Here is a 25234-nt window from a genome sequence, read left to right on the forward strand (position 1 = left end):
ACAACCTCCCCCACCAGTCGAAGAGCACCCCGGATGGCTCGATGCACTGGTGGCACCCTGCGCCAGGGCTGGGTCCCCATACACCCACCCGCCCGCAACCCTGGCAACACACCTACCAGGACCCAAGCCCCCGAGGCCCAGCCAGGGCCCCAGCCCGGAGACAGACCACCCCCACAACCCCACGCCCATCCCGGACCCACCCCGGGGCAGCCAGGCTACCAGGTCAGTAACCCACCTCCGTCAGGACAGACCCTCCCCTAGCCCCGCTGCACGCAGCCACGAGGAAACTGTCACCTAAGAGCCAACAGAGCCCGTAGTAGGCCATGACCGCTACCCCAGGTTGAGCCCTCCAAGGAAGATGCTCCTGGGGAACCCCCCGACGCCCTAAGCCTGTCCCTACCCCCACACCAATCACATCAGCGAAGGTGGTACCAAAGTATGAGGGCCCCCCCCCGCGCTAGGTGATGGAGCTGATCAAAGGAGCCCAGAGCAATTGATCTGACAATGTGGTGGCAGAGGCTGTATCAAAACTAATGTAATCTAATAGATAATTTCTATATTGGTTAGAATTAAGATTCTTTTTATGTTTCCAGTTCATGAGGACTCTTTTCTTGGCTATGCAAAGGGCAGTGAAAGCCATATGGGCTATATTCTTATCTGTAGTGACATTATCTAAGCTGCCCAACAAACACACTAAAGGGGATGTTGGAATGTTACATTTCAGTCACTTTGATAAGTCCTCACATATCTTGCGCCAAAACTTCAGAACTGGTGGGCAGAACCAAAGAGCGTGGATATAATTGTCCGGAGAGTTGGTTTGGCAGTGTGAGTGTAACCACGGTGACTTGTCATAACGGACCATTTCACAAAATATGCCATTGCTGTGCCAACACCAGGCATCCCTGCCTGGTGCCGCTCAGGAGACAGAAGCTGAAGGATTTTTGGTCATTTGTTTTGACACAAGCTGTTAGGGAGTTATATAATATTTTTAACCAGTTAATGAAAGAAGATCCAACACCAAATTTGTGTAAAGTTGCAAATAGAAATTTCCAGTTAACTCTGTCAAATGCTTTTTCTGTATCTAAAGAAAATATTGTAGTTTCAAGGTTTTTACAGTATGAGTAGTCTATCAAATTAAGTGATCTGCGTGTATTTGTTGATGAGTGCCTACCTTTTATGAAACCAGTTTGGTCAGGATGAATTAAGAGGGGGGTTATTTTCTCTTTGAGAAAGCCCTTTGAAAGAGCTTTGCAGATTATTTTAAGGTCTACATTTATAAGGGATATTGGACGATAGCTTGAGGGATATACAGGGTCTTTGCCTGGTTTTAGCAGGAGATTAATGTTTGCAGAATTCATATTTGATGGAAGTCTGCCCTTTTCTTCGCTTTCCAACAATGTTCTGAAAAAAAACTGGTGCTAGAATCGTCCAGAATTCTTTGTAGAATTCTGCAGGAAAGCGGTCTGGACCTGGAGCCTTATTATTGGGCATACTTATCAGGGCTTCCTGGAGTTCATCTGATGTCAGTGACGAATCCAGTACCATTGCTTGAGTGTCTAATAATTTTGGAAGAGTTATGTTGTCTAAAAACTGATCAATTTCCTTTTTAGATGGGTTTATTTGTGGTGAATACAATCTTTTATAGAAATCCCTGAAAATGTTGTTTATTTGTTTCTGGGCATATACTGTGTTCCCAGATGAATCTTGAACAGAACCTATAGTTGTTTTTTCTTTATTTATTTTTAGCTGGTTTGCTAGAAATTGACCAGATTTATTACCATGTTCATAATTTTGTAAGCGTAGTCTTTGTACTAAGAATTTTTTTTTTTTTAATCAATTATCTCATTTAATTCTACTTTTGTTTTGCATATTTTGTTCAATGTTTCCTAACGTGTAGGCTTCTTCTAGGGATTTGATGTTTTTTTCTAATTCCTGAATATTTTTGTTTTCTTTCTTTTTGCGTGATGAGAAAGAAATTATTTTACCTCTCATCACAGCTTTCCCTGCTTCCCATAGAACAGATGCTGATGTTCCGGGAGTGTCATCATAGTCTAAATATGAAGTCCACTCTTTTTAAAAATATTTAATAAAGTCTTCATCTTTAAGCAGCGATGTATTAAATCTCCAGTTTTTACTTGGCGTAGTATTATTCTTGTTCATTAGTGTTAAAGATACAGGAACATGATCGCTGACAGCTATAGGGTGAATCTCAGTGTCTGAAATGTCACTCAGCAGTGAGCTACTGACCAAAAAATAATCCAGATGAGAGTAGGAGTGATGAACATGAGAAAAAAACTATATTCCTTACTGGTGGGGTGAAGGGAGCGCCATGCATCGCAAAGACCAAAGTCGCTCATATACTGTTTGATTACATTTGTGGACTGCCAATTACGCTGAGTTCCTGCTGTGTTGAGCCTATCCATTTCTTCATTTAGTCCAAGGTTGAGGTCACCTCCAAGAACAAGTGTGCCATCTAAGTGTTCAGAGAGTGCACTGAAAAAACCGTGAAAGAATGAGGGATCATCAACATTTGGACCATATACACTTACAATACATAGCTTTTCATCATGTATAAATAGTTTAATGATTAAGAATCTGCCCTCTGGATCTATAACTGTATCGAGTACTGTGAAATTAATATTTTTATGTATTAAAATTGCTACTCCCCTTTGTCTAGAATTATTGGTAAATATTTTTAACCTCTTTTCTCTGGAGCCAGCTCCATTTATATGAACAGCCGGTTCCGCTTTCTTAATTCTCCGATAAGCCAGGGGCAAGCCAGCTCCAATCAGCAAGAACCCTGTTATCATGGTTCCGAATAGGTGGGTATCTTCAGCATCCTCGATCGACAGTCCCGCCAGGCACATGATCCTCCATTTTTGCCACCCGTCCATCGTGTATCCGGCAGGGAAAGTCCCTCCAGGGCACTCAGGCTCTCCCGAGCCCAGACTTCTCGTCGAGAAAAGGGTGTCAATAGCATTCAGAGACCAGTTGATCAAGTCCATAATTCTCTTTTAGGTTTTAGAGAACAGACTGTGAGAGAGTGTTTCAGGGGAAAAGTAATACACACGAGACCAGACAAGGACACAAGAGGCTAAGTAGGGAAGATAAGGGGAAGGAGGAGAGGAGAAAAGTGCGACTGCCTTCGCCGAGAGCCAAATGAGAAGAGCACCCTACATAACAGCAGGGTGCAAGGTGCTAGCAGGCAAGGCATACATGGAACACCATAACCAAGTGGCCGGCATAGTATACAGAAACATCTGTGCCGAATATAGCCCGGAAGTCCCAAGGTCAAAATGGGAGATGCCCCCAAGGGTGGTGGATAGTGACAGAGCTAAAATCCTGTGGGACTTCCAGATCAGTCTGTCTATCCTTTTGGGGCCACGGGGACAGTTCAATTCAATTCAATTTTATTTATATAGCACCAAATCACAACAACAGTCACCTCAAGGCATTTTATATTGTACAGTAGATCATACAATAATAGATACAGAAATAAACCCAACAATCATATGACCCCCTATGAGCAAGACTTTGGCGACAGTGGGAAGGAAAAACTCCCATTTAACAGGAAGAAAGCTCTGGCAGAACCAGGCTCAGGGACGGGCGGCCATCTGCTGTGACCAGTTGGGGTGAGAGAAGGAAAACAGGATAAAGACTTGCTGTGTAAGAGAGACAGAGATTAATAACAGGTATGATTCAATGCAGAGAAGTCTATTAACACATAGTGAGTGAGAAAGGTGACTAGAAAGGAAAAACTCAATGCATCATGGGATTCCCCAAGAAAGCCTACGTCTATTGCAACATAACTAAGGGAGGATTCAGGGTCACCTGGTCCAGCCCTAACTATAAACTTTTGTCAGGGCTCTGTGTGCTGCCAGGCGGAGATGAGGATCCAAATGCAGGTCTCAGAAATAGAATGCAACTCAAAAACCTCAGCTTTATTGCTGGCACGAAAACAAAACATGAACTGAACAGTAACACTGTGAACTGAAACACACAGGCTTAATTCTGAGGGTATGATGCGACAGAGAACACAGGAAAACAAAGGGCTTAGAAACAAAATAGACAAGGAGCATGAGTCCAGATCAGTCCAAAAACACAAGAAAACAGTTCAACACAAAACTAGATCCATCACAAGTCCACAAATCAAAAGTTCAGGGAGGCAACTGCTCAAAAATCCAAAGACCCAGTTCTGGGCCGGCTGCCTGGAGGCAGCAGCGGCGCGGAGACAGTTCAGGAGGCCGACCGTGCGGACAGCAACAGCGGCGATGACACAGGTGAGCCGAATCAGGAGGCCGGCCATGCGGAAGGCAGTTGCGGCGACAGAGCAGGTCCAGAGGCCGGCCACGTGGAAGGCAGTGGTGGCGACAGAGAAGGTCTGGAGGCCGGCCATGAAGCCAGTGCCGAACTCGTTCTGGAGGCCGCCCTCGACAGCCATGACGTCCAACTACAGGCCTGGAAGGCGGCTGGCAAAGGCAAAGTGCAACAGGCCGAGCTGGATCTGGCAACTGTGGGACCAGACGAGGCGGGGCCAGACGAGGCGGGACCAGACGAGGCGGGACCAGACGAGGCGGGACCTGACGCTGCAGGCGACAGTGTGGAAGTTCCAGGTGGTGATGTTGCAGGCGATGGTGTGGAAGTTGCAGGTGGTGAAGCAGGTGGTGGCTGAACAGACTCCCCAGAGCCATCAGCAGACACGAGGATGTGCTGGCTGGGTCCTCCAGGACCCCCATCTGACGAGGTGTGATACTGGATGGGCTCCACAGAACCTCCAGCTAATGAGGCATGATGCTGGCTGGGTTCTCCTGAACCCCCAGCTAACTTGGCTTGAGGCTGGACAGGCTCCTCAGAACCTCCTGCTAATGAGGCATGATGCTGGCTGGGCTCTCCAGAACCCCCAGCTGACGTGACTTGATGCTGGCTGGGTTCTCCTAAATCCCCAGCTAACGTAGCTTGATGCTAGCCAGGCTCTCCAGAACCCCCAGCTGACGAAGGTTGATGCTGGCTAAAACAGAAAATGACTGGAAGGGCCTCCTGGGTTCTCTAGCAGAGACAGGCGGCTGAAGAGGCCCCGCGGACACTTCAGTGGAGACAGGCGACTGAACAGGCCCCTCGGACCCTTCCGCAGAGATGGACAGCTGGAAAAGTTCTCCAGAACTGCCAGCGGAGACTGCCAGCGGAGACTGCCAGCGGAGACTGCCAGCGGAGACTGCCAGCGGAGACTGCCAGCGGCGTGGGAGCCGCGAAGTGCTGGATTGGCTCACTCGAGCTTCCAGCAGGGAGTGATGCAGGACCAGAAGGCATTGAGATCCCTGGCTGAGGGTGTAGATGATTGGCTGACTGGATGGGTGAAAGCACTGAACTGATGACAAAGCTAATGATTGCGCTACCAACTGAGCTACTGAGTGAGCTATGGACTAACAAAGGTTGTAGTAAGTCTGGTTGTGGTTGTGTAGTAAGTGGCTGACAGGGCTGAAGACTGAGCTACAGGTAGCGGGGCTGAAGACTGAGCTACAGGTAGCGGGGCTGATTGTGGTGGAGGTGAAGACTGAGCTAGCAGCAACTGCACAGGGGACTGACCTAGTGGCAACTGAAGTTGAGATGAAAGTGGTGGTGGAGTTCACGGCTGAGCAACAGGCCGGGCGGCTAACTGGGCAACAGGTCGGGTGGCTAACTGGAATGAGGGTTGGGAAACCCACCGTTTATTTTTAACAGAAACAGAAACCTCAGGACCCTTTGTTTCAGCTTTTAGCTCACAGACATCTGACTCAACACTAGGAAAAACAGTCTTTTGATTTTCAGATGTGTTGTTAGCTACTGTTGACCCGAAAGGAGCAAAGGAGGAACAGTCATTCTTCTGCTTGGTGGCGCTGGAGTATAACTTCCTGTCCTGCTCAAACACAGTGGTGTTTTTGAGTAGCTTATCTGCTTAGCAATTTAATTAAAAACTTTTAAATACAATCTTTTTTATAGTATAATTGTCACGTGTTTCATCCGAAGCACACATTCTGTGTGTTCACTACCTAATTTATAGCCAAAATATTCACTCACTGTATCTGTACTGTTTCGCTAGCTTCGCTCGTAGCCGACTCGCTAGCACCATGGCTACTTCACCTGTCCCTCCTGCAATTTCCTATTCATTGTGTCAGATGTTTAGTTACTCATCTGCCTCCTTTAGCAGTAATGATACCTGTAACAAATGTAGCATATTTGAAGCTCTGGAGGCCAGGATTACTGAATTGGAGACTTGGCTTCGCACCCTTCATTCACCCGTAGCTAGCCAGGCCCCTGTAGCTGGTGCAGCCGTAGACAGCACAGGCCCCACAAGCTGTTTTCCCGGCAGACCCAAAGCAGCTGGGGAAAGAGGGCGGCTAGGTGACGGTGAGGAGGAAGCATGGTCTTAAACAGAAGCCCCAGGTATATCACCAACCTCTTCATGTGTCTAACAGTTTTCCCCTACTCGGCGACACACCCGCCGGGGGTCAAACTCTGGTAATTGGTGATTCTGTTCTCAGACATGTGAAGCTAGAGTCACCGGCAATCATAGTCAATTGTCTTCCAGGGGCCAGAGCAGGCGATATTGAGGGAAATTTAAAACTGCTGACTAAGTGTAAACGTAAATTCAGTAAAATCATAATTCACGTTGGCAGTAATGACACCCGGTTACGCCAATTGGAGGTCACTAAAATCAATATTGAATTGTGTGTGTAACTTTGCCAAAACAATGTTGGACTCTGTATTTTTCTCTGGTCCCCTCCCCAATCAGACCAGGGGTGACATGTTTAGCCGCATGTTCTCCTTAAATTGCTGACTGTCTGAGTGGTGTTCAAAAAACCATAACTGGCAAACCTTCTGGAGGAAACCAGGTCTTGTTAGGAGAGACAGCATCCATCCCAGTTTGGATGGAGCAGCTCACATTTCTAGAAATATGGTCAAGTTTATTAAACCGCCCCAAAATATGACTATCCAGAGTTGGGACCGGGAAGCAGATTTGCAGTCTTACAGGCCTCTCTGCAGCTTCTCTCCTCCTGCTACCCCCCCAAAAAACCCATCTCCATTGAGATTGTGTCAGCTCCCAAGCAGACAAAAAACAAACTAAAAACCAGCAACAAACAACTTAAACATAACCAATCACAAAGAAGGACAAAATACAGTATCCACATCTGAACCAAAGAGTAAAACAGTGAAATGTGGATTATTAAATATTAGGTCTCTCTCCTCCAAGTCTCTGTTAGTACATGACTTAATAACTGATCAACAAATCGATTAACTCTACCTTACAGAAACCTGGTTGCAGCAGGATGAGTATGTTAGTTTAAATGAATCAACACCCCCGAGTCATTCTAACTACCAGAAACCACGAAGCACAGGCCAAGTGGCGGTGTGGTAGCAAATTTTCATTAATTATTGATCAACAAAAGACCAAGACAGACTTTTAATTCATTTGAAAGCCTGATGCTTAACCTTGTCCACCCCAGCTGTAAAACTCAGAAACCAGTCTTACTGGTAATTATCTATCGTCTACCTGGGCCTTACACCCTGGGGTGATCGTGGCTCAAGAGTTGGGAGTTCGCCTTGTAATCGGAAGGTTGCCGGTTCGAGCCCCGGCTTGGACAGTCTCGGTCGTTGTGTCCTTGGGCAAGACACCCGTTGCCTACTGGTCAGAGGGCCCGGTGGCGCAAGTGTCCGGCAGCCTCGCCTCTGTCAGTGCGCCCCAGGGTGGCTGTGGCTACAATGTAGCTTGCCATCACCTGTGTGTGAATGGGTGGATGACTGGATATGTAAAGCGCTTTGGGGTCCTTAGGGACTAGTAAAGTGCTATATAAATACAGGCCATTTACACAGAGTTCCTGTCTAAATTCTCAGACTTTTATCTGATTTAGTGCTCAGCTCAGATAAAATAATTATTGTGGGTGATTTTAACATTCATGTAGATGCTAAAAATGACAGCCTCAACACAGCATTTAATCTGTTATTAGACTCAATTGGCTTTTGTCAAACTGTAAAAGAACCCACCCACCGCTTTAATCACACTCTAGATCTTGTGTTAACATATGGCATAGAAACTGAACATTTAACAGTGTTTCCTGAAAACCCTCTCCTGTCTGATCATTTCCTGATAACATTTACATTTACGATAACTGATTACACAGCAGTGGGGAGTAGACTTTATCACAGTAGATGTCTTTCTGAAAGTGCTGTAACTAAGTTTAAGAATATAATCCACCCACTGTTATCATCGTCAACACAGAGCAGAGCAGCTACTTGAACACTACTCCAACAGAGGTCAATCATCTTGTTAATAATTTTGCCTCCTCACTATGTACGACTCTGGATACTGTAGCTCTGGTGAAAACTAAGGCCTCAAATCAGAAGTACCTGACTCCGTGGTATAATTCTCAAACGCGTAGCCTAAAGCAGATAACCCATAACCTGGAGAGGAAATGGCGTGTCACAAAATTAGAGGATCATCATTTAGCCTGGAGAAATAGTTTGTTGCTTTATAAGAAAGCCCTCTGCAAAGCCAGAACATCTTACTATTCGTCACTGATTGGAAAAAAAAGAATAAGAACAACCTTAGGTTTCTCTTCAACACTGTAGCCAGACTTCTTCAGAAATAAAATTTTTATCATTAGAGAAAAAATTACCATTAATCATCCCACAGATGTAAAATTATCTACAGCTACTTTTAGTACCATTGATATTCAGTTAGACTCTTTTTCTCCAATTGATCTTTCTGAGTTACCTTCAATAATTACTTCCTCCAAACCATCAACGTGTCTTTTAGACCCCATTCCTACAAAACTGCTCAATGAAGTCCTACCATTAATTAATGCTTCAATCCTAAATATGATTAACCTATCTCTAATAATCGGCTATGTACCACAGGCCTTCAAGCTGTCTGTAGTTAAACCTTTACTTAAAAAGCCACCCCTACACCCAACTGCCTTAGCTAATTATAGGCAGGCCAATCTCGAACCTTTCTTTCATATCAAAAATCCTTGAAAGAGTAGTTATCAAACAGCTAACAGATCATCTGCAGAGGAATGGCTTATTTGAAGAGTTTCAGTCAGGTTTCAGAGCTCATAACAGCACAGAAACAGCTTTAGTGAAGGTTACAAATGATGTTCTTATGGCCTCTGACAGTGGACTCATCTCTGTCCTTGTCCTGCTAGACCTTAGTGCAGTGTTCGATAATGTTGACCATAATATCCTATTAGAGCAATTAGAACATGCTGTAGGTATTACAGGTACTATGCTGCAGTGGTTTGTATCATATCTATCTGACAGACTCAAATTTGTGCATGTAAATGGAGAGTCCTCTTCACACACTGAGGTCAATTATGGTGCTCCACAGGGTTCAGTGCTAGGACCAATTCTGTTTACATTATACATGCTTCCCCTAGGCAGTATCATTAGAAGACATAGTATACATTTTCACTGCTATGCAGATGACACCCAGCTCTATCTCTCCATGAAGCCAGATAACACGCGTCATTTAGTTAAACTGCAGGAATGTCTTAAAGACATAAAGAGCTGGATGGCCGCTAACTTTCTGCTTCTTAATTCAGATAAAACTGAGGTTATATTACTCGGCCCTGAAAATCTTAGAAACATGGTATCTAACCAGATTCTTACTCTGTATGGCATTACCTTTGCCTCCAGTAACGCTTTGAGGAACCTTGGAGTCATTTTTGACCAGGACATGTCCTTCAACGCACATATTAAACAAATACGTAAGACTGCTTTCTTCCATTTGTGCAACATCTCTAAAAGTAGAAATATCCTGTCTCAGAGTGACGCTGAAAAACTAGTTCATGCATTTATTACTTCCAGGCTGGACGACTGTAATTCATTATTATCAGGATGTCCTAAAAACTCCCTGAAAAGCCTTCAGTTAATCCAAAATGCTGCAGCAAGAGTCCTGACAGGGACTAGAAAGAGAGAGCATATTTATCCTGTTTTGGCTTCCCTTCATTGGCTTCCTGTTAAATCCAGAATTCAAAATCCTGCTCCTCATATACAAGGTCTTAAATAATCAGGCCCCATCATATCTTAATGACTTTTTAGTACCATATCACCCTATTAGAGCACTTTGCTCTCGCATTGCAGGCCTACTTGTTGTTCCTAGAGTACTTGAAAGTAGAATGGGAGGGAGAGCCTTCAGTTTTCAGGCCCCTCTTCTGTGGAACCAGCTTCCAGTTTGGATTCAGGAGACAGACACTATCTCTACTTTCAAGATTAGGCTTAAAACTTTCCTTTTTGCTAAAGCATGTAGTTAGGGCTGGACCAGGTGACCCTGAATGCTCCCTTATGCTGCAATAGGTGTAGGCTGCCAGGGGATTCCCATGATGCATTGAGTTAACACCCCTCCCTGAGCCTGGTTCTGCCGGAGGTTTCTTCCTGTTAAAAGGGAGTTTTTCCTTCCCACTGTCGCCAAAGTGCTTGCTCATAGGGGGTCATATGATTGTTGGGTTTTTCTCTGTATCTATTATTGTACAATGTACTGTACAATATAAAGCACCTTGAGGCGACTGTTGTCGTTATTTCGCGCCATATAAATAAGTCATACATGAATATGCAAAATCCAAATACATGTGGCAGTCTTAAACAGTCATATCTCAACAACATCAGTGTCTGTATTCCGTGTGTGTGTGGGGGGGGGGGGCATATGTTTGTTTTCAGCCATACCATACATAGACATACTTCCTCATCAACCTTCCCAGTTGCACCAAACAGGATATGACTTTGCAATGACCTTAATGTGTGTATGAGGTGTGCTAAAAGAGCAGAAACGAGCATCTCATTAAAGTATATAAATAGGAACTTGCAAAAGGTCGTTTCTCAAGTGGACATTTAACCTTTTGGGGTCCAGGGTATAATAGGCCGTTTTTGAATACTTTTGATTTTACCTCTATATTTCACCTTTAAAAACTGTTTATCTTGCCTTGTTTGGTATCATTATTTTCAGCACAACCTCAAATATCTGAAATTTGAGTTATTTTTTCATTTTGGCATACTATATTAGCACAGTTGATCTAAATTCAGACAGAAAATTCAAAATCCGAGTAGAAAAAAGTTATATTTTTTACTGTAAAATCCACAAACATGTTAAATGAATGATTTTCATAATTTGAAATGCAAATACAAATTGTACATTTCTAAAAATTATGCACAAGTTTTGCAAACATCTAAAGGTATATGGTACTATTTACCTAAAAATGCAGCCAAGGCCTCAGGCGTTTTTTATATAACAATTTAAAATCTATTTACAGAACAATCAATTGTGCTGCATCAAATAAGAAGGCACACAAATGATTTGTGCCAGTCCAAAAAATAGTTTGTGTTCAGTATAAGACAGAGGAGAACACCACAGGCCCGCTTTCCGTCGTAGGTGTCACTCCTAAAACTTCCCCTTCTCCCTAAACAACCAAGTGCCACATGTTGCCATATCAATTTTTTTGATTGGCTGAAATGGTAAACTTTAACACCAATAGAGAAAAGGTCTTTTCTCTTCTTTTTTTTTTTCACTCGCAAGCGGAGAGTGTTTGCTAGCGCTGTCCTTAGAAAACGCAGTTTTTACTGTTCTTCCCGCTGTAAACATGTAGACTGGTTGAGCAAACTCCCATGCACCCTCAAGTATCCTTGAGAGTATAAAGAACTGATTCAGTGTTCCATGACCAGGACGAAAACCGCATTGTTCCTCCTGTATCAAAGGTTCGACTAACAGACAGACACCCCGGCATACACCTTCCCAGGGAGGCTTAGGAGTGTGATTCCCGTATATTTGGAACACACTCTACGGCCCCTTTCTTAAAGACGGGAACCAACAACCTGGTCTGCTAATCCAGGGCTACTGCCCCTGTTCTCCACGTAACATTGCAGAGGCGTCTCAACCAAGACAGCCCTACAACATCAAGAGTCTTCAGGAAGTCGGGGCAGACCTCATCCATCCCAAGGGCTCTGCCACCAAAGAGTTGTTTAACTGCATCAGTGACCATGTCCCCGGAGATTGGCGGGTCATCCCCTTTGTCCCCAGACTGTGTTTCCTGCACGGCAGACGTGCCAGTGGGATTAAAGAGGTCCTCAAAGTATTTCTTCCACTGCCCGACAATTTTCTCAGCCGAGGTCAGCAGTGCTCCACCCGCACTATACACGGGTAAGGTAGCACACAACTTTCCCCTCCTGAATCGACTGACGGTTTGCGAGAATCTCTTCGAGGCAGTCCGAAAGTGCTTTTCCATGGCCTCTCCGAACTCCTCCCACACTGGAGGTTTTGCTTCAGCTACTGCCTGTGCCGTGTTCCGCTTGGCCTGGTGATACTTATCAGCTGCCTCCGAAGTCCCACAGGCTAACCAATCCCAATAGGACTCCTTCTACAGCTTGGTGGCTCCCCTCACCTCTGGTGACCACCATTTTGTTCGGGGGTTGCCACCACAACAGGCACCAATCACCTCTCGGCCGCAGCTCAGAGCCGCGGCTTCAGCAATGGAGATGCTGAACATGGTCCATTCTGACTCACTGTCCCCAGTCTCCTTCAGAATGCTGTTGAAGCTCTACCGGAGGTGTGTGTTGACGATCTCCCATATCGAGGCCTCTGCTCGGCATTCCCAGCACACCCTCACTATGTGTTTGGGGTGCGCCAGGTCTGTCCAGCTTCCTCCCCTGCCAGCTGATCCAACTCACAACCAGGTGGTGATCACTTGACAGCTCAGCCCCGAGTGTCCAGACATATGGCCTTAGGTCTGATGAAACGATTACAAAATTGATCATCAACCTGCGGCCTACAGCGTCCTGGTGCCATGAGCACTTATGGACACTTATGTTCAGACATGGTGTTTGTTATGGCCAAACTGCGGTTTGCACAGATAACCAATAGCAAAGCACCACTCGGGTTCAGATCCGGGAGGCCATTCCTCCCAATCATGCCCCTCCAGGTCTTGCTGTCGTTGCCCATGTGAGTATTGAAGTCTCCCAGTAGGACAGGTGGAGCACTTTCCAGTACCCCCACCCAGGGACTCCAAGAAACCGCCACTTCGCACATAAGCACATACGACGGTCAAGACCTGTTCCCCGAACTGGAGGCGCAGGGAACTAAACATCTCGTCGACTGGGAGAAACCACAACATACAGGCAGCAGGCCGAAGGGATACCAAGATACCCACCCCAGCCCACCTCCTCTCACCAGGGGCAACTCCAGACTGAGACAGAGTCCATCCCCTCTCTAGGAGACTGGTTCCAGAGCCCAAGCCATGCATTGAGGTAACCGATAACCCCATCCCGGGCAGAGTAAACTGTCTCCTTTATGGTCTTTTCATAGGGGTCTTCTGAATTCCGCTTTGTCTGGTCCCTCACCCAGGACCAATTTGCCATGGGAGGCCCTACCAGGGGGCAAAAGCCCCCAGATAACATAGCCCCTGGGATCCCTGGGACACACAAACCCCTGCACCACGATGAGGTAGTGATTCGCGGACGGGTCTTCCAGATACAGACGGACAAAATTTATTTATTTATTTATTAACCTTTATTTAAGCAGGAAAATCCAATTGAGATTAAAAACCTCTTTTTCAGGGGAGACCTGGCCAAGATAGGCAGCAGCAGGTGTCTCACAGTTACAGAAATTACTCAAACACAGGCAGCAACAACACACATGCAACAATAAGTGAAAGAATACAAATAAAATTAAAGAAAATTCAAAGAAAATAAATAAATAAATAAATAAAAATCAGTTAAAATGACAATCAATCTAATTGAAACAGTTGCATGTTATGGACTTGGCCTCAAGGATTCGTTGTTTAGATTTAAAAGCACTTAATGAAATAAATTCAGTCATTTTCCATTCCTTCTGCAGTTTGTTCCTAGCCGAGGGTGCTAAATGGACAAAAGCTCTTTTACCGAGTTCAGTTCGGGCAAATGGAACAGAAAGCAACAAGTAACCATGCGGACAAAGAGAATACCGACCAGCATGTTTCATTACAAGCAGGGAACATAGATAAGAAGGCAGCAACCCAAGTATCGCCTTATATATAAAACTGTATAAATGAGAGTTCCTCCGACTTACCAAAGCAGGCCATCCTACCTGAGAGTATAACTCACAGTGGTGAGTCTGAAATTTACGGTTAGTGATGAACCTCAGAGAAGCATGATACACAGAATCAACCATTCGAAGACATTGAGCAGAAGCATTCATATATAGAATATCACCATAATCCAGCACAGGCAAGAATGTTGAGGCAACAAGCCACTTCTTTGTATTAAAAGAGAAACACAACTTATTTTGAAAATAAAATCTCAGTTTTAACTTCAGGTTTTTCACAAGATTCTCTACATGTGGTTTGAAGGTAAGCGAGTCATCAATTAAGATTCCCAGATATTTATAGGTGTGAACCAACTCTATTTTATTACCTTCAAGAATGGTTACTGATGGGATTGTTTGGGCTCATCTCCTTGATTTAGAAAACAACATGAGCTTTGTTTTGTCTGCGTTGAGAACAAGTTTAAGCTGAAGTAATGAGTGCTGGACAGCAAAAAAGGCTTTCTGCAAGGAGTCAATGGCTTGGACAAGAGTGGAACTGCAGCTGTAAATAACTGCATCATCAGCATAGAAGTGCAAGTTTGCATCTGGCACATGTAGACTAAGATTGTTTACGTAAATGATAAACAGAAGGGGACCTAATACAGAACCCTGTGGCACTCCGTTGTGCACTGTAACAAAGTCAGAACATAGACCGTCAGATTTAATGCACTGAGTCCTGTTACTGAGGTAGTTTGAGAACCATGCCACTGCTCTCTCAGAGAGTCCTGTCTGGAAGAGTCTAAGTTTTAAAATACAATGATCAACAGTGTTAAATGCTTTTGACAAATCAATAAAAAGGGATGCACAGTGTTGTTTTTTATCAAGTGCAATAGTAATATCATTTACCACTCTAATTGCAGCTGTGATAGTACTGTGATTGTTCCTAAAGCCTGATTGATATTCAGATAAAATGGCATTGGTGTGTAACAACTCCTTTAACTGCTCACACACAAGAGCTTCAAGACCTTTGGCCAGCACAGATAGATTAGATATTGGTCTGTAATTAGTTAACACTGCTGGGTCGCCCCCTTTTAATAGTGGAATAACAAAAGCTGATTTCCATACTGAGGGAATTTTATTTGTATCCAGTGTGAGGTTGAAAAGTGTTGTGAGAGGCTCTGCCAGAAAATCAGCTGCCAGTTTCAAGAAGTAAGGATCTAGTAAGTCTGGCCCTGGAGATTTTCTAGAATCTAACAGTTTAAGAGCTTTACAGACCTCCTGCACAGAGAAAGGAACAAAGTTAAACGGCTGACCAGTGTACACCAGAAGGTTTGTGCCAGATTTTACAGAGACTGGGTTCAGAGAGTCAAACAAAGAGCCAGAAGATATAAAGTGCTTGTTAAAGCAATTCATAATCTCCTTCCTATCATAAACAGGAACAGAATCCTTAAAAACATAGGTGGGTAGAGCGTGGGAGCTTTTACTCACTGAAAGAGACTTAATGATTTTCCAGAACTTCTGTGGATTATTTAGGTTCTCAGTGGTGACAGACAGATGATATTCTGTTTTAGCTTTCTTAATAGAGGAAGTACATTTGTTTCTTAGTTGTCTGAAAAGAAGCCAATCACTAGGGTAGCCTGTTTTCCTCGCTTTGGTCCAAGCCAGGTTGCGCTCATGAATGATATCTGCCAGCTCTGGGGAGAACCAAGGGTTTTCACGACCTTTTATCCTATTTCTTCTAAATGGAGCATGTTTATTCACAATTTGCATAAACCCATCCCTAAAGAATGCCCACGCTAATTCTACATCAGGGGATCAATCCTATTTTCTTCCAGTCATAGTTTGACAAATCATGATAAAATGCTTGTTCATTAAAATGTTCAAGAGTTCTTTTAAAAATAATACGATGTTGTGACTTGGCCACTTTAGTATTTCTAATAGCAGCAACAACACAGTGGTCGCTTAAGTCGTTACAAAAATGGTGATGGCTAACCAACCGGACATAGATGTAGTGATGCCGAATGACGAACATCAGGAAGAGTGAAGACACAAAACTACAGAAGTACCAAGGGCTCGGAGAAGAGCTCGAGAACACCCGCCAGCTAGTTGCTCCAGCAGGTCCCAGAAACTTCATCTAAGATCCCTGTCTGGAAGAGGGCAGTGCTAGGACCAGTAAAAGTGCAGGATACTCAAGCTCCCAGGCCTCTGGTACAGGACCTGAGCTTAAAGCATAAAGCCCACCCACAGGGATGAGAGAGTATTTTTACATTTTAAACCATTATTCTCTCTGTCATATTCTCTCTCTCTATCTCATGTGCATAAGAATCTGCAGCTATCTAGACTTTATTTTACTTCACTGTTTCTATTTCTCTCTTCTTTTCTTTGTCCCACAGATTTAAGTGTCCTGGTTCAGGTCTGTTCCAGTGTTCTCTGACAGGACTGGTGTTTGATGTGAGCCAGAAGGCAGAGCTTCTGTACAGGATTATCCAGTGGGATCAGAGTATCCTTCAACCATATGGCAAGACAGCTGCAGGGCCACTGTTTGACATCAAGGGCTGTAAGGATGCAGTTCATCAGCTCCACTTCCCACACTGCGAAACAGTGGAAGGTGAGCAAATTACAAATTCTGCAGGCTGCAGAGTGTGTTACACAATCTGAAAAAAAAGCTTCTGTCCCAATATCTTGTGGTATTTGCGTCTTCTTCAGACTGTTCCGTTTTCTTAGTTGGGAACAGACTAGAAGTCATAAACAGAAACTTCTGCAGCAGCTGTATGATGATTGAGGAGAGAGAAGCAGCTTTTTAGTGATCAGCTCTTCTGTCCAGATCAAAAACTTCTTAGTGACGAGAGTATTATGGAAATTTTCATTTAATAAAGTCTGCATACAACTATTAGCAGTAGCTAGCATCTTTTAATAGAATCCAAGCTTGAGTGAGAGAGACCGGCCATAACAGGACACTGACCAGCAGAGTCTCTCCCAATCCCAGCGTAGTCCCGGGTTTAGAATAGAATAGAATAGAATAGAATAATCCTTTAATTGTCCCACAAGGGGAAATTTGGTTGTAACAGCAGCCAAAAAGACAAATATACAAACAAACAGTACACAGGACACGGAACAGAAACATACACAATTTTTCTTACATATTTACATTAAGGACAATGGTTACTATAAACAGAGAGTACTGTACAGTTATTAAATACCTTCTACAAAATAAAAGGCATTACACAGCTGTTGTTTACTCCTTTGGTCTCCCCCAAAGAAAGAGTTAAAAACTTCACCACCTGTGCTTTCCTCCCCAACACTGGTGCCAGGCTTTCTGTGTGAATGCCCCCATTTCCCGAGATACAATAACCAGGCCCCCACAGTCTGTGCAACTGTGTGAACCAGACATGGTAAACCAGGTGACATAAAAGCGCTGTTACTAAGAGAATACATCAACACATAAATGAAAGAAATTCTAATACAAGAGCAAAAAACATAAGCTATATAGCAACATGCAGATAGGCCAGTAGGGGGAAGGAGAAGACACGTAATAGAACATAGTGCAAGGGTCAAACTGGGAGCTACACCTGTGGGCTCAGTGGATTTTCATTATTAGACGGATAACAAAATGAATTTGTAACTCTCTATATTCTGTAAAGTAAAACTAATGCATTTGTATTTTTAGTACAATGGAGTAACATCAATTACTGTTCACTTATTTTCTTGAAAGTTCTAAAGTCCTAGAATCAGAAATTAAGAAAGACAATTAACAACATTTGAGTGACAAAAACTGTCTTGGTTTTCACAGCTCTACTTTCTGACAGTTTACTGTCTGTCATCCACTTCTCTGATGATGGAGTGTACATTCTTGAGCCGCTGAAGATCACAGATACTCATGTGATTGTGGAACTTCCCCACTGTTCTGCCTTGGGCCTTTTGTGGGATTTCGTAAAGAGGTTTTGGAATAACACACCAGTTAGGGCCCAAGTTTTATTGTTCCTCAGAAAAGTAGAGTTGGAAAAGTACCTTGATGTGTTTCTCCTGCCAAGCAACATCCCAGTGCATGAGGTAAAGACATATGCAGTATTACAGCTTCATCTTTTTCCTTAGTGCTAACAGAAGCTCAGTACAGTACTCAGTATAGTATTTTTTTTTCTTCGAGAAGCTCATGAAATGTTGTGTATGTATAAAGTATGTATATTTATGGATGTGTATGAATCAATAGATGGCTTTGTGTATATATCAGGCTTACATCATTCAAATATTTTGCTCTTGTTTTAGTATCGCCATTGTGAAAAGTAGCGTGCTTTATTTTCATCATGTGACGGCAACATCTGTGGGTCAGCAATAAGAGATTGAGCTGATGTCTCAGAGTCTATTGGGAATGAAACTTCTAAATAAAATGCTGTCATGTTTCTTAAGGTGGAAGCACAGCATCCAGATTCTTACAAAATCACAGTGGCTTCCGACTGTAAACTCATCAAAGAGCAGACTTACACTGTTCACTTACAAACAGATGAAACAATCCAACCCAAGGTAAGTTTTCCAAATGGAAAAAAGACCAAACAGATATTGATAATTTAGTAGTACAACATGAAAAGTGTAGTAACCATCTCTATGTATAGAGAACCAAGCTCTAAAATCAAGCATTTAATGACTTTGTTTGTCTTAACATTAACCACATAAATCCAAGCATACAATTAATAACACATTTCTTAACACAATGTACAATTTTAGATTATAGCCTTAAAATTATCAGACAAAGCAAAATTGCAACCCATTGTGCCACCTTAATCTACAAAATTCACAAATTCAATTAAATTCAATAAAATTTTATTCATCCTGAAGTTTGACTCCGAAGGAAATTGGGTGACACTTGAAACATTTAGTGAATTAACCCTTTAAGACCTACCATAGAACCAAGGCCGCCAGAGCTTATATTATATTTTTACATGCTGTGGAGCCATTTTTGGGAGCATTTCAAGTTGCTATACATCAATACAACCATTACAGCCTAGATTTTAATAATATGTATGAATTAAGTGCATAGTGATTACATAAATTGCAAAAAAGTGCAATAAACTACAAAAAAATTGAAAATCGTTTTTGTTTTTTTAACATATATTTCTAGTTAGAGAAATTTAAGAGGCTTATCCCTCAAAACTGTAAATACAAAAAAGTTGCACAAAATAGTTTCCCACCACAGGAAATTTATTTTGAGTGCCTTCATAGTTTTATTTTTGAAATACACCAATTTTTATACACTGCAGGAAAAACGAAAATAAATATTATAGTGCAAATTTGCAAAAAAGCAGCATATGCATCAAAATAAACTATTTCCAGCAGTGCAATATGAGTCCTAAGCATCCCAGAAACGACACAGAAAGTCATAAAGTCAAACATAACTTTTAAAAACACCAGTATAGGCTCATTGAGGCCGGGACGATAAAAAACTACATTTCCGCGAAAATGACGTCACTTCCGGTTTCGGGCAGGTCATGGCGGACATGCGATAGTTCGCGCTGACGTCTATTCCAATGTAGGAAGTGTTATGAACAGCTGATCGGATCGGCAAAGCGTGTTTCTGGAATATTATGTTTTTGTTGCTGCAAGTGCTTTTTATGCAGTTTTTGCAAAGCTATATGTGGAAGGAAACTGTGACCGAGGACAAGCTGATGGCATAAGATGTAAGTACAACTCCTCAGGTTTCATATGCAAAAAAAATTATTGCGCTAGCTCACGTGGTTGCAGAGTTACCGGGATTTAAAAATAGTTACGCAAAACAGAGCGTGCCCGCTCCGACCGGTTTTAAAGGGTTAATCAATGGCGTTCTTGACCACCTCCAAGTTTTCGCAGTTTAAAAGTAGTATTATTTGCTCATTACACCAATATTTTTTTGTTTTGGAGGGAATCAAGGAAGCTCCTGCTTATGTTTCCTATTAAAATGTGCAAAATTTAAAAAAAAAAAAAAAGTGGTTTCACAGGAACAAACGATCATTACGTCTAATTCAAACTATATTATTTGGGATTTTGGGAATTAAAGAAACTCACAAAGACTTGCTCATGTCGGGGCATTAGCCACAGTCTAATCCCCAGCTCCCTCGCCAGAAAGAGCGCTACTTGCTGCCGCTCGTGTAGTTCTGGGTCCGCTGGGTCCATATCATGTCTTTGCGGAATGGTTGTTGTCATTTTGTCAGACAGTCGTGGTTAGGATATCGAGAAAAAATTGGACCCAAATACTGGATTTGCACACCAGTAAAGAATGTGGATGACGTTTATTATGATGACAGGATGAACAGATGCCAATGCTCAAAGCTTAATAAAAAGATATAAAAGAATCAACATAAAATAAAATGATATATTTCCCACAATTATTTTAACATGTTTAAATAAAGCCACATTATACATTGCAAAAAGGATACTGCCACACAACGCGTAGCATACCGACAATTTGTCTCGTCCCGAGGCGTCTCATAGTAACAGGAAAGGTAACTTTTGCGTCCCTATGATATGTTCTGGTCTGTGGATTGAATCCAATGGAATAATGGTCCCAGCGGTAGCACCCGGTTTAGCCATGTATTCCAGCCCTAACCTTAACCATAACCTTAACCCTAAACTTAACCGCAACCTGCAGATTCATTCCAAACAGTTCTCATGTTTCCAAACACATAACATACAGATGGGTTGAGTGGCCGAAAGCATAACATACTGACGATTGGCCACATAGTGTCTGTGTGTTACGTTTTGGGATGAGAACGTGTTGCAAAAACAATGACACAATCAAGCTTGTAGGTATTGTAATTCTGTAAGAAGGACCTGACATCAGCTCTATCCAGGTTAGTGAGGATGTCAGATATGTGGGGGGACCCAAGAAGTTTTAAATTAAAATCCAGGACATCCACCCTTAAAGAAAAGAAAAAAGAAAGAAGTTAATTTAAAAAACAAAAAACAAAAACAAAAACATAGATACCAATCAGTCATACTCAATCAATCAATCAATCACAATTACTGAGCACAATCATTCTTATATTACCTAATAAAACTGCTTTGGATAAAGGTACTGAGTCTCTGCTTCTGGTTTTCAGAGAGCTGGATTTCCTGTGGAGTTTGGACCAAACTACTTCCCAACATACGTGATCCGGCTTCCTATAAACATGAAAGATTTCACAGTAACAGTCCGAGACCAAACAGACAAACAGGTCTGGGAGCACGAAGTTCATCTGCCAGGTAAAGTCTTCATCCACCTACAATTTAATATGAGCAGAAAAGCCTTTATAGCAATCAAACACTTCCTATAATTTCAGACGATCTTTTCTCCACAGGTGCCCAAGGCCAAGTTTCTCTGCAGACTGCCTGATGTTGTTGTTAGGAATCTTCGTGTATTGCTCTTGTTTTCATGGTGCCATTTGCTGTAATTAGGTTCCCTGGTCCATTGGCTGAAAAGCACCCCCAAACCATTAGATTCCCACCACCATATTTAAAAGTGGGGAAGGTGTTCTTTGGGTTGAAGGCTTCTCCTTTTTTTAACCCCAGATGAAGAAATATTTTTGGCCAAACAATTCAATTTTCGTTTCATCTGACCATAACACAGAAGACCTGACATCTTCTTCTTTGTCATTTTTTGCTTCCGACCACGTCCTTTGAGATTTTCCACAGTGCAGAACATCTTATATTATTTAATAATACTTTGCACTGTAGCCACTGGAACTGAAAAACATTTAGGCCTTTCCTGACTTGTGAGCAGCCATAATGCACAATGGCAGGTCCTGGAGAGAGCTTCTGTTTTTCACCTGTTGAAACTTGTTAACACAGTTATTCTCAATTAATTAGGGTAACTTGGACCATTTGGAATGGTAAAGAACTTTGGATTTTACCAGAGACTGTGCAAGTTTGTGAGGGTATGAATAATTTTAGACATGACACTTTTTGCTCAAATGTAAATAAAAGAACGAGATCGCAGATACAAGCGGCGGAAATGAGCTTCCTCCGAAGGGTGGCTGGCCTCTCCCTTAGAGATAGGGTGAGAAGTTCGGCCATCCGGGAGGGGCTCAGAGTACAGCCGCTGCTCCTCCACATCGAAAGTAGCCAGCTAAGGTGGTTTGGGCATCTGACAAGGATGCCTCCTGGACGCCTCCTGAGTGAGGTGTTCTGGGCATGTCCCACCGGGAGGAGGCCCAGGACACGCTGGAGAGATTATATCTCTCGGCTGGCCTGGGAATGCCTTGGTGTTCCCCCGGATAAGCTGGAGGAGGTGGCTGGGAAGAGGGAGGTCTGGGCTTCTCTGCTTAGGCTGCTGCCCCCGCGACCCGGCCCCGGATAAAGTGGATAAAGATGGATGGATGGATGTAAATAAAAGCTGAAAACTATTTTTTCCCCCACAATGGTACCTCTTGTCTTATTATCTTTTCGGACACACCTTTGTCATTTCCGGTCAAAAAGAGAACTTGCTGCTTGAATGAAAGAAACTTTAAATCAAAATTTTCCAGGGGTATGAATGATTATGGGCTTGACTGTATACACATATATTTGTGTGTATTCTCCTGAGAACCAGTCTATTCATTTATGTCCTCTCTAATGCACTTTTTTTTTGTCTATATCTTTTGACTAATTCAGCTACCCTACTAAGTCCTAAATAGAGGACATCCTGGGCTTTCCATTTCCACTTAGATCCACAGAGGCTGGAAATCACATAAAAAAGTTCAAACAGAAGATTCTTTTTTCCCTCAGTTCTCAGGATATATATGTAAACAATTTATCATTTTAAATAACATGTATCTTGTCTCGTAATTGTTTTTCCCTTCTTTTGTTTTTTTTTAAAGGATCTCCAGAGAGGAATGTGCCAGTAAAGGTGAGGCTATTGTCAGTTAAGTGTATTGTCAGAGTCTCTGAACCTTTTCACGATATGTGAAAAAGCAGAGGACCACCAAACTGAGAGAGGTTTGCATGAATTTTTGTGGTAACACTTAAATGCAGATTAATTTGAGTAAAGCGGTGATCAATGTTTTAATGTATTTTTTACATCATCAGAACATAACACCAGTTTAACATCTACTCCCTTGTATAGCAGTAATACAAGTAGAAATATAACATAAAAAATGAATAATCAAGAAAAATATTTTGAGACAAAATGTCATAAAACTTCAATGATGTATTTATCATTTACATGAATATTGCTGTAATACTGAACTCTGAAAAGAATGCAGCAACACAATATTAAATCTCTTCCGCAACACTGTGTTCTGATTTTAACAGATAGACAGGAAGAATCACCTCCTCAGGATCCTACAAGATTTAAATGATGATGAATTCAAGAGCTTCAAGTGGCACCTGAAGTCTGAGAAGTGGAAGAACATCTATCCCATCCAAGAAGACAAACTGTCAAAGGCAGATAGGCACGATGCAGTGGATCTGATGGTGTATGTGTATACGAATAATGGAGCTGTGCATGTGGTGGAAAACATATTACAGAAGATCCCCAGGAGAGACCTGGTGAAGAAATTAAAAGACATCTACACTCAGACAACAGCATGAGGCAGAGGAAGCCAAGCAGTCCAAACTGTTTTGTATTGAATGTGAAGAGAATAATTTGATGTGAGTCTTAAATGCAGGTAAAATGACTTCCAATGGTTCAGTTTTCTATGTGATCGAAATGCATCGTGATGGCTTATACTTGATACTAAAACTTATTTACATAGGATTTTTAAACTCTCTTTCATCTTTATTTCTGTGAACATCATATAATGATAAGTTTTTGTTTAATTATCTAATGAAGCTGATGTGGAAGTTCAATAAGGAGTATCTATGGTCTGACATCTGTCTGCTCTTAGGTGCTGCCGGGTGAATATAAGCTTCATATCACTTCCACTTTCCCATGATATCAAGCTGTTTGTGATATCACAGGTCTAGTCCATTTTTTTTCCTGGCACTTTATTAAATCTCCTTTTGCATCTGTCATTCTCCACCAAAACCTTTTATCTAAATTCTGTACATCAATAAATCATGTTAATTTTTTCTAATGATCTCTCCTTATTGAAATAATTTTTGAATTCCTGCATTTAAACAGGTTGAAAAGAAACACACATGTATTGAAGTATTGAACAGCATCCCTTAGCATCACTCTGAGACAGGATAATTCTAATTTTAGAGATATCGCGCAAATGAAAAAAAAAGCAGGCCTGCACAGATTATATATAACTGATACTGTAAGGTCTTACAATATCAGTTACAGTGTCAGAGTCTTAGAAGAAATGATTTTCTGTGTTTAATAGCTGGACATTTGGAGCATTTCAGTGTTTGAAACAAACCCAGAAAAAGTTTTAAGTTAAACTGACACACTGAGTCATGTATGTCTCTGAAGTCCAAACTGATCAGTTTCTGATTCCTCTGATTGTGAAGTTGTTTTCAAATGCTCCTGTGGGAGTTTCATTCTTTCCCAAAGTTTTATTTTCCTGAACTTAGTGTTTCTGACTGATGCTCATCATCTCTGTGTGAAGGCAATGTTTGCAGTCTGTAATGTTTTCCTGGCTAATATCAGCACAAATCTGCTGCTCCATATTTCACAGTAACAGACTCACAGCTGGACTCTTTATCCAAAACTATGCATGAACATTCGGGAGTCAACAATGCACTGGAGAACTGGGTGACATCTGTGTTTGGGCAATGGAAGGATGTATTTATGTCTGCCATGTTTTCTCTTGTTACTTTCATAGGAATATTGGTTACAGGTTGTTGTCTCATTCCTTATGCCAGACGAGTGCTGGAGAAACTGATAGAGAGGGCAATGGATTCGGGGCCAGATGGTCCGGGGTCTATGATGCTGTTGGTGGAGGTGGCTGAATGGACCGAGGAGTGAGACAATAGAAAGGATGTTGGCCTTCTTCAAAGGCCAAAGAGGAGTGTGGGAATTATATAATTTTAATATCACGTTTATTCTTTTATATCCTTTTGATTAAGCTTTGAGTAGTGGCATTTGATTAAAATATTTATTCAATATGTTCCACATATAGTTTCCATTATGTTATTACACATATTGCAATAATGTGCTCATAGAAGAGTTGGCCTTCTGTCTGGTAAGAGGTTACAAGCTTTATCTAGTGAGGTGAGAGGTGAGACAGAGTGCAGTGAGGTCGAGACAGCTCGCTTGCATACACAGACATTATACAAACACATATCTAGGTTAGAGTTAAGACATATTTTGCTTGTAACTGCATTTTGTGCCTGCATAAGCAACAG

At 42.3% G+C, this 25234-nt stretch overlaps 1 protein-coding gene across 1 annotated transcript in view; it reads left to right on the forward strand.

The window, feature by feature from the left end:
* The window catches only part of LOC148100110 (uncharacterized), a 58694-nt gene extending 33840 nt beyond the window's left edge, over window positions 1-24854 (forward strand). Inside the window, exons 8-14 of the mRNA XM_087849801.1 lie at window positions 16414-16628; window positions 17811-18070; window positions 18425-18538; window positions 21088-21229; window positions 22822-22850; window positions 23255-23418; window positions 24752-24854. Of these exons, the coding sequence (XP_087705927.1) occupies window positions 16414-16628; window positions 17811-18070; window positions 18425-18538; window positions 21088-21229; window positions 22822-22850; window positions 23255-23418; window positions 24752-24854 (1027 nt within the window). The remainder of the gene's footprint in view (window positions 1-16413; window positions 16629-17810; window positions 18071-18424; window positions 18539-21087; window positions 21230-22821; window positions 22851-23254; window positions 23419-24751) is intronic.
* Window positions 24855-25234: the final 380 nt, after the last annotated feature.

The sequence above is a fragment of the Neolamprologus brichardi genome, chromosome 13 (genome assembly GCF_056152115.1).
Source record: "Neolamprologus brichardi isolate AB-2024 chromosome 13, ASM5615211v1, whole genome shotgun sequence".
Lineage (NCBI taxonomy): Eukaryota > Metazoa > Chordata > Actinopteri > Cichliformes > Cichlidae > Neolamprologus > Neolamprologus brichardi.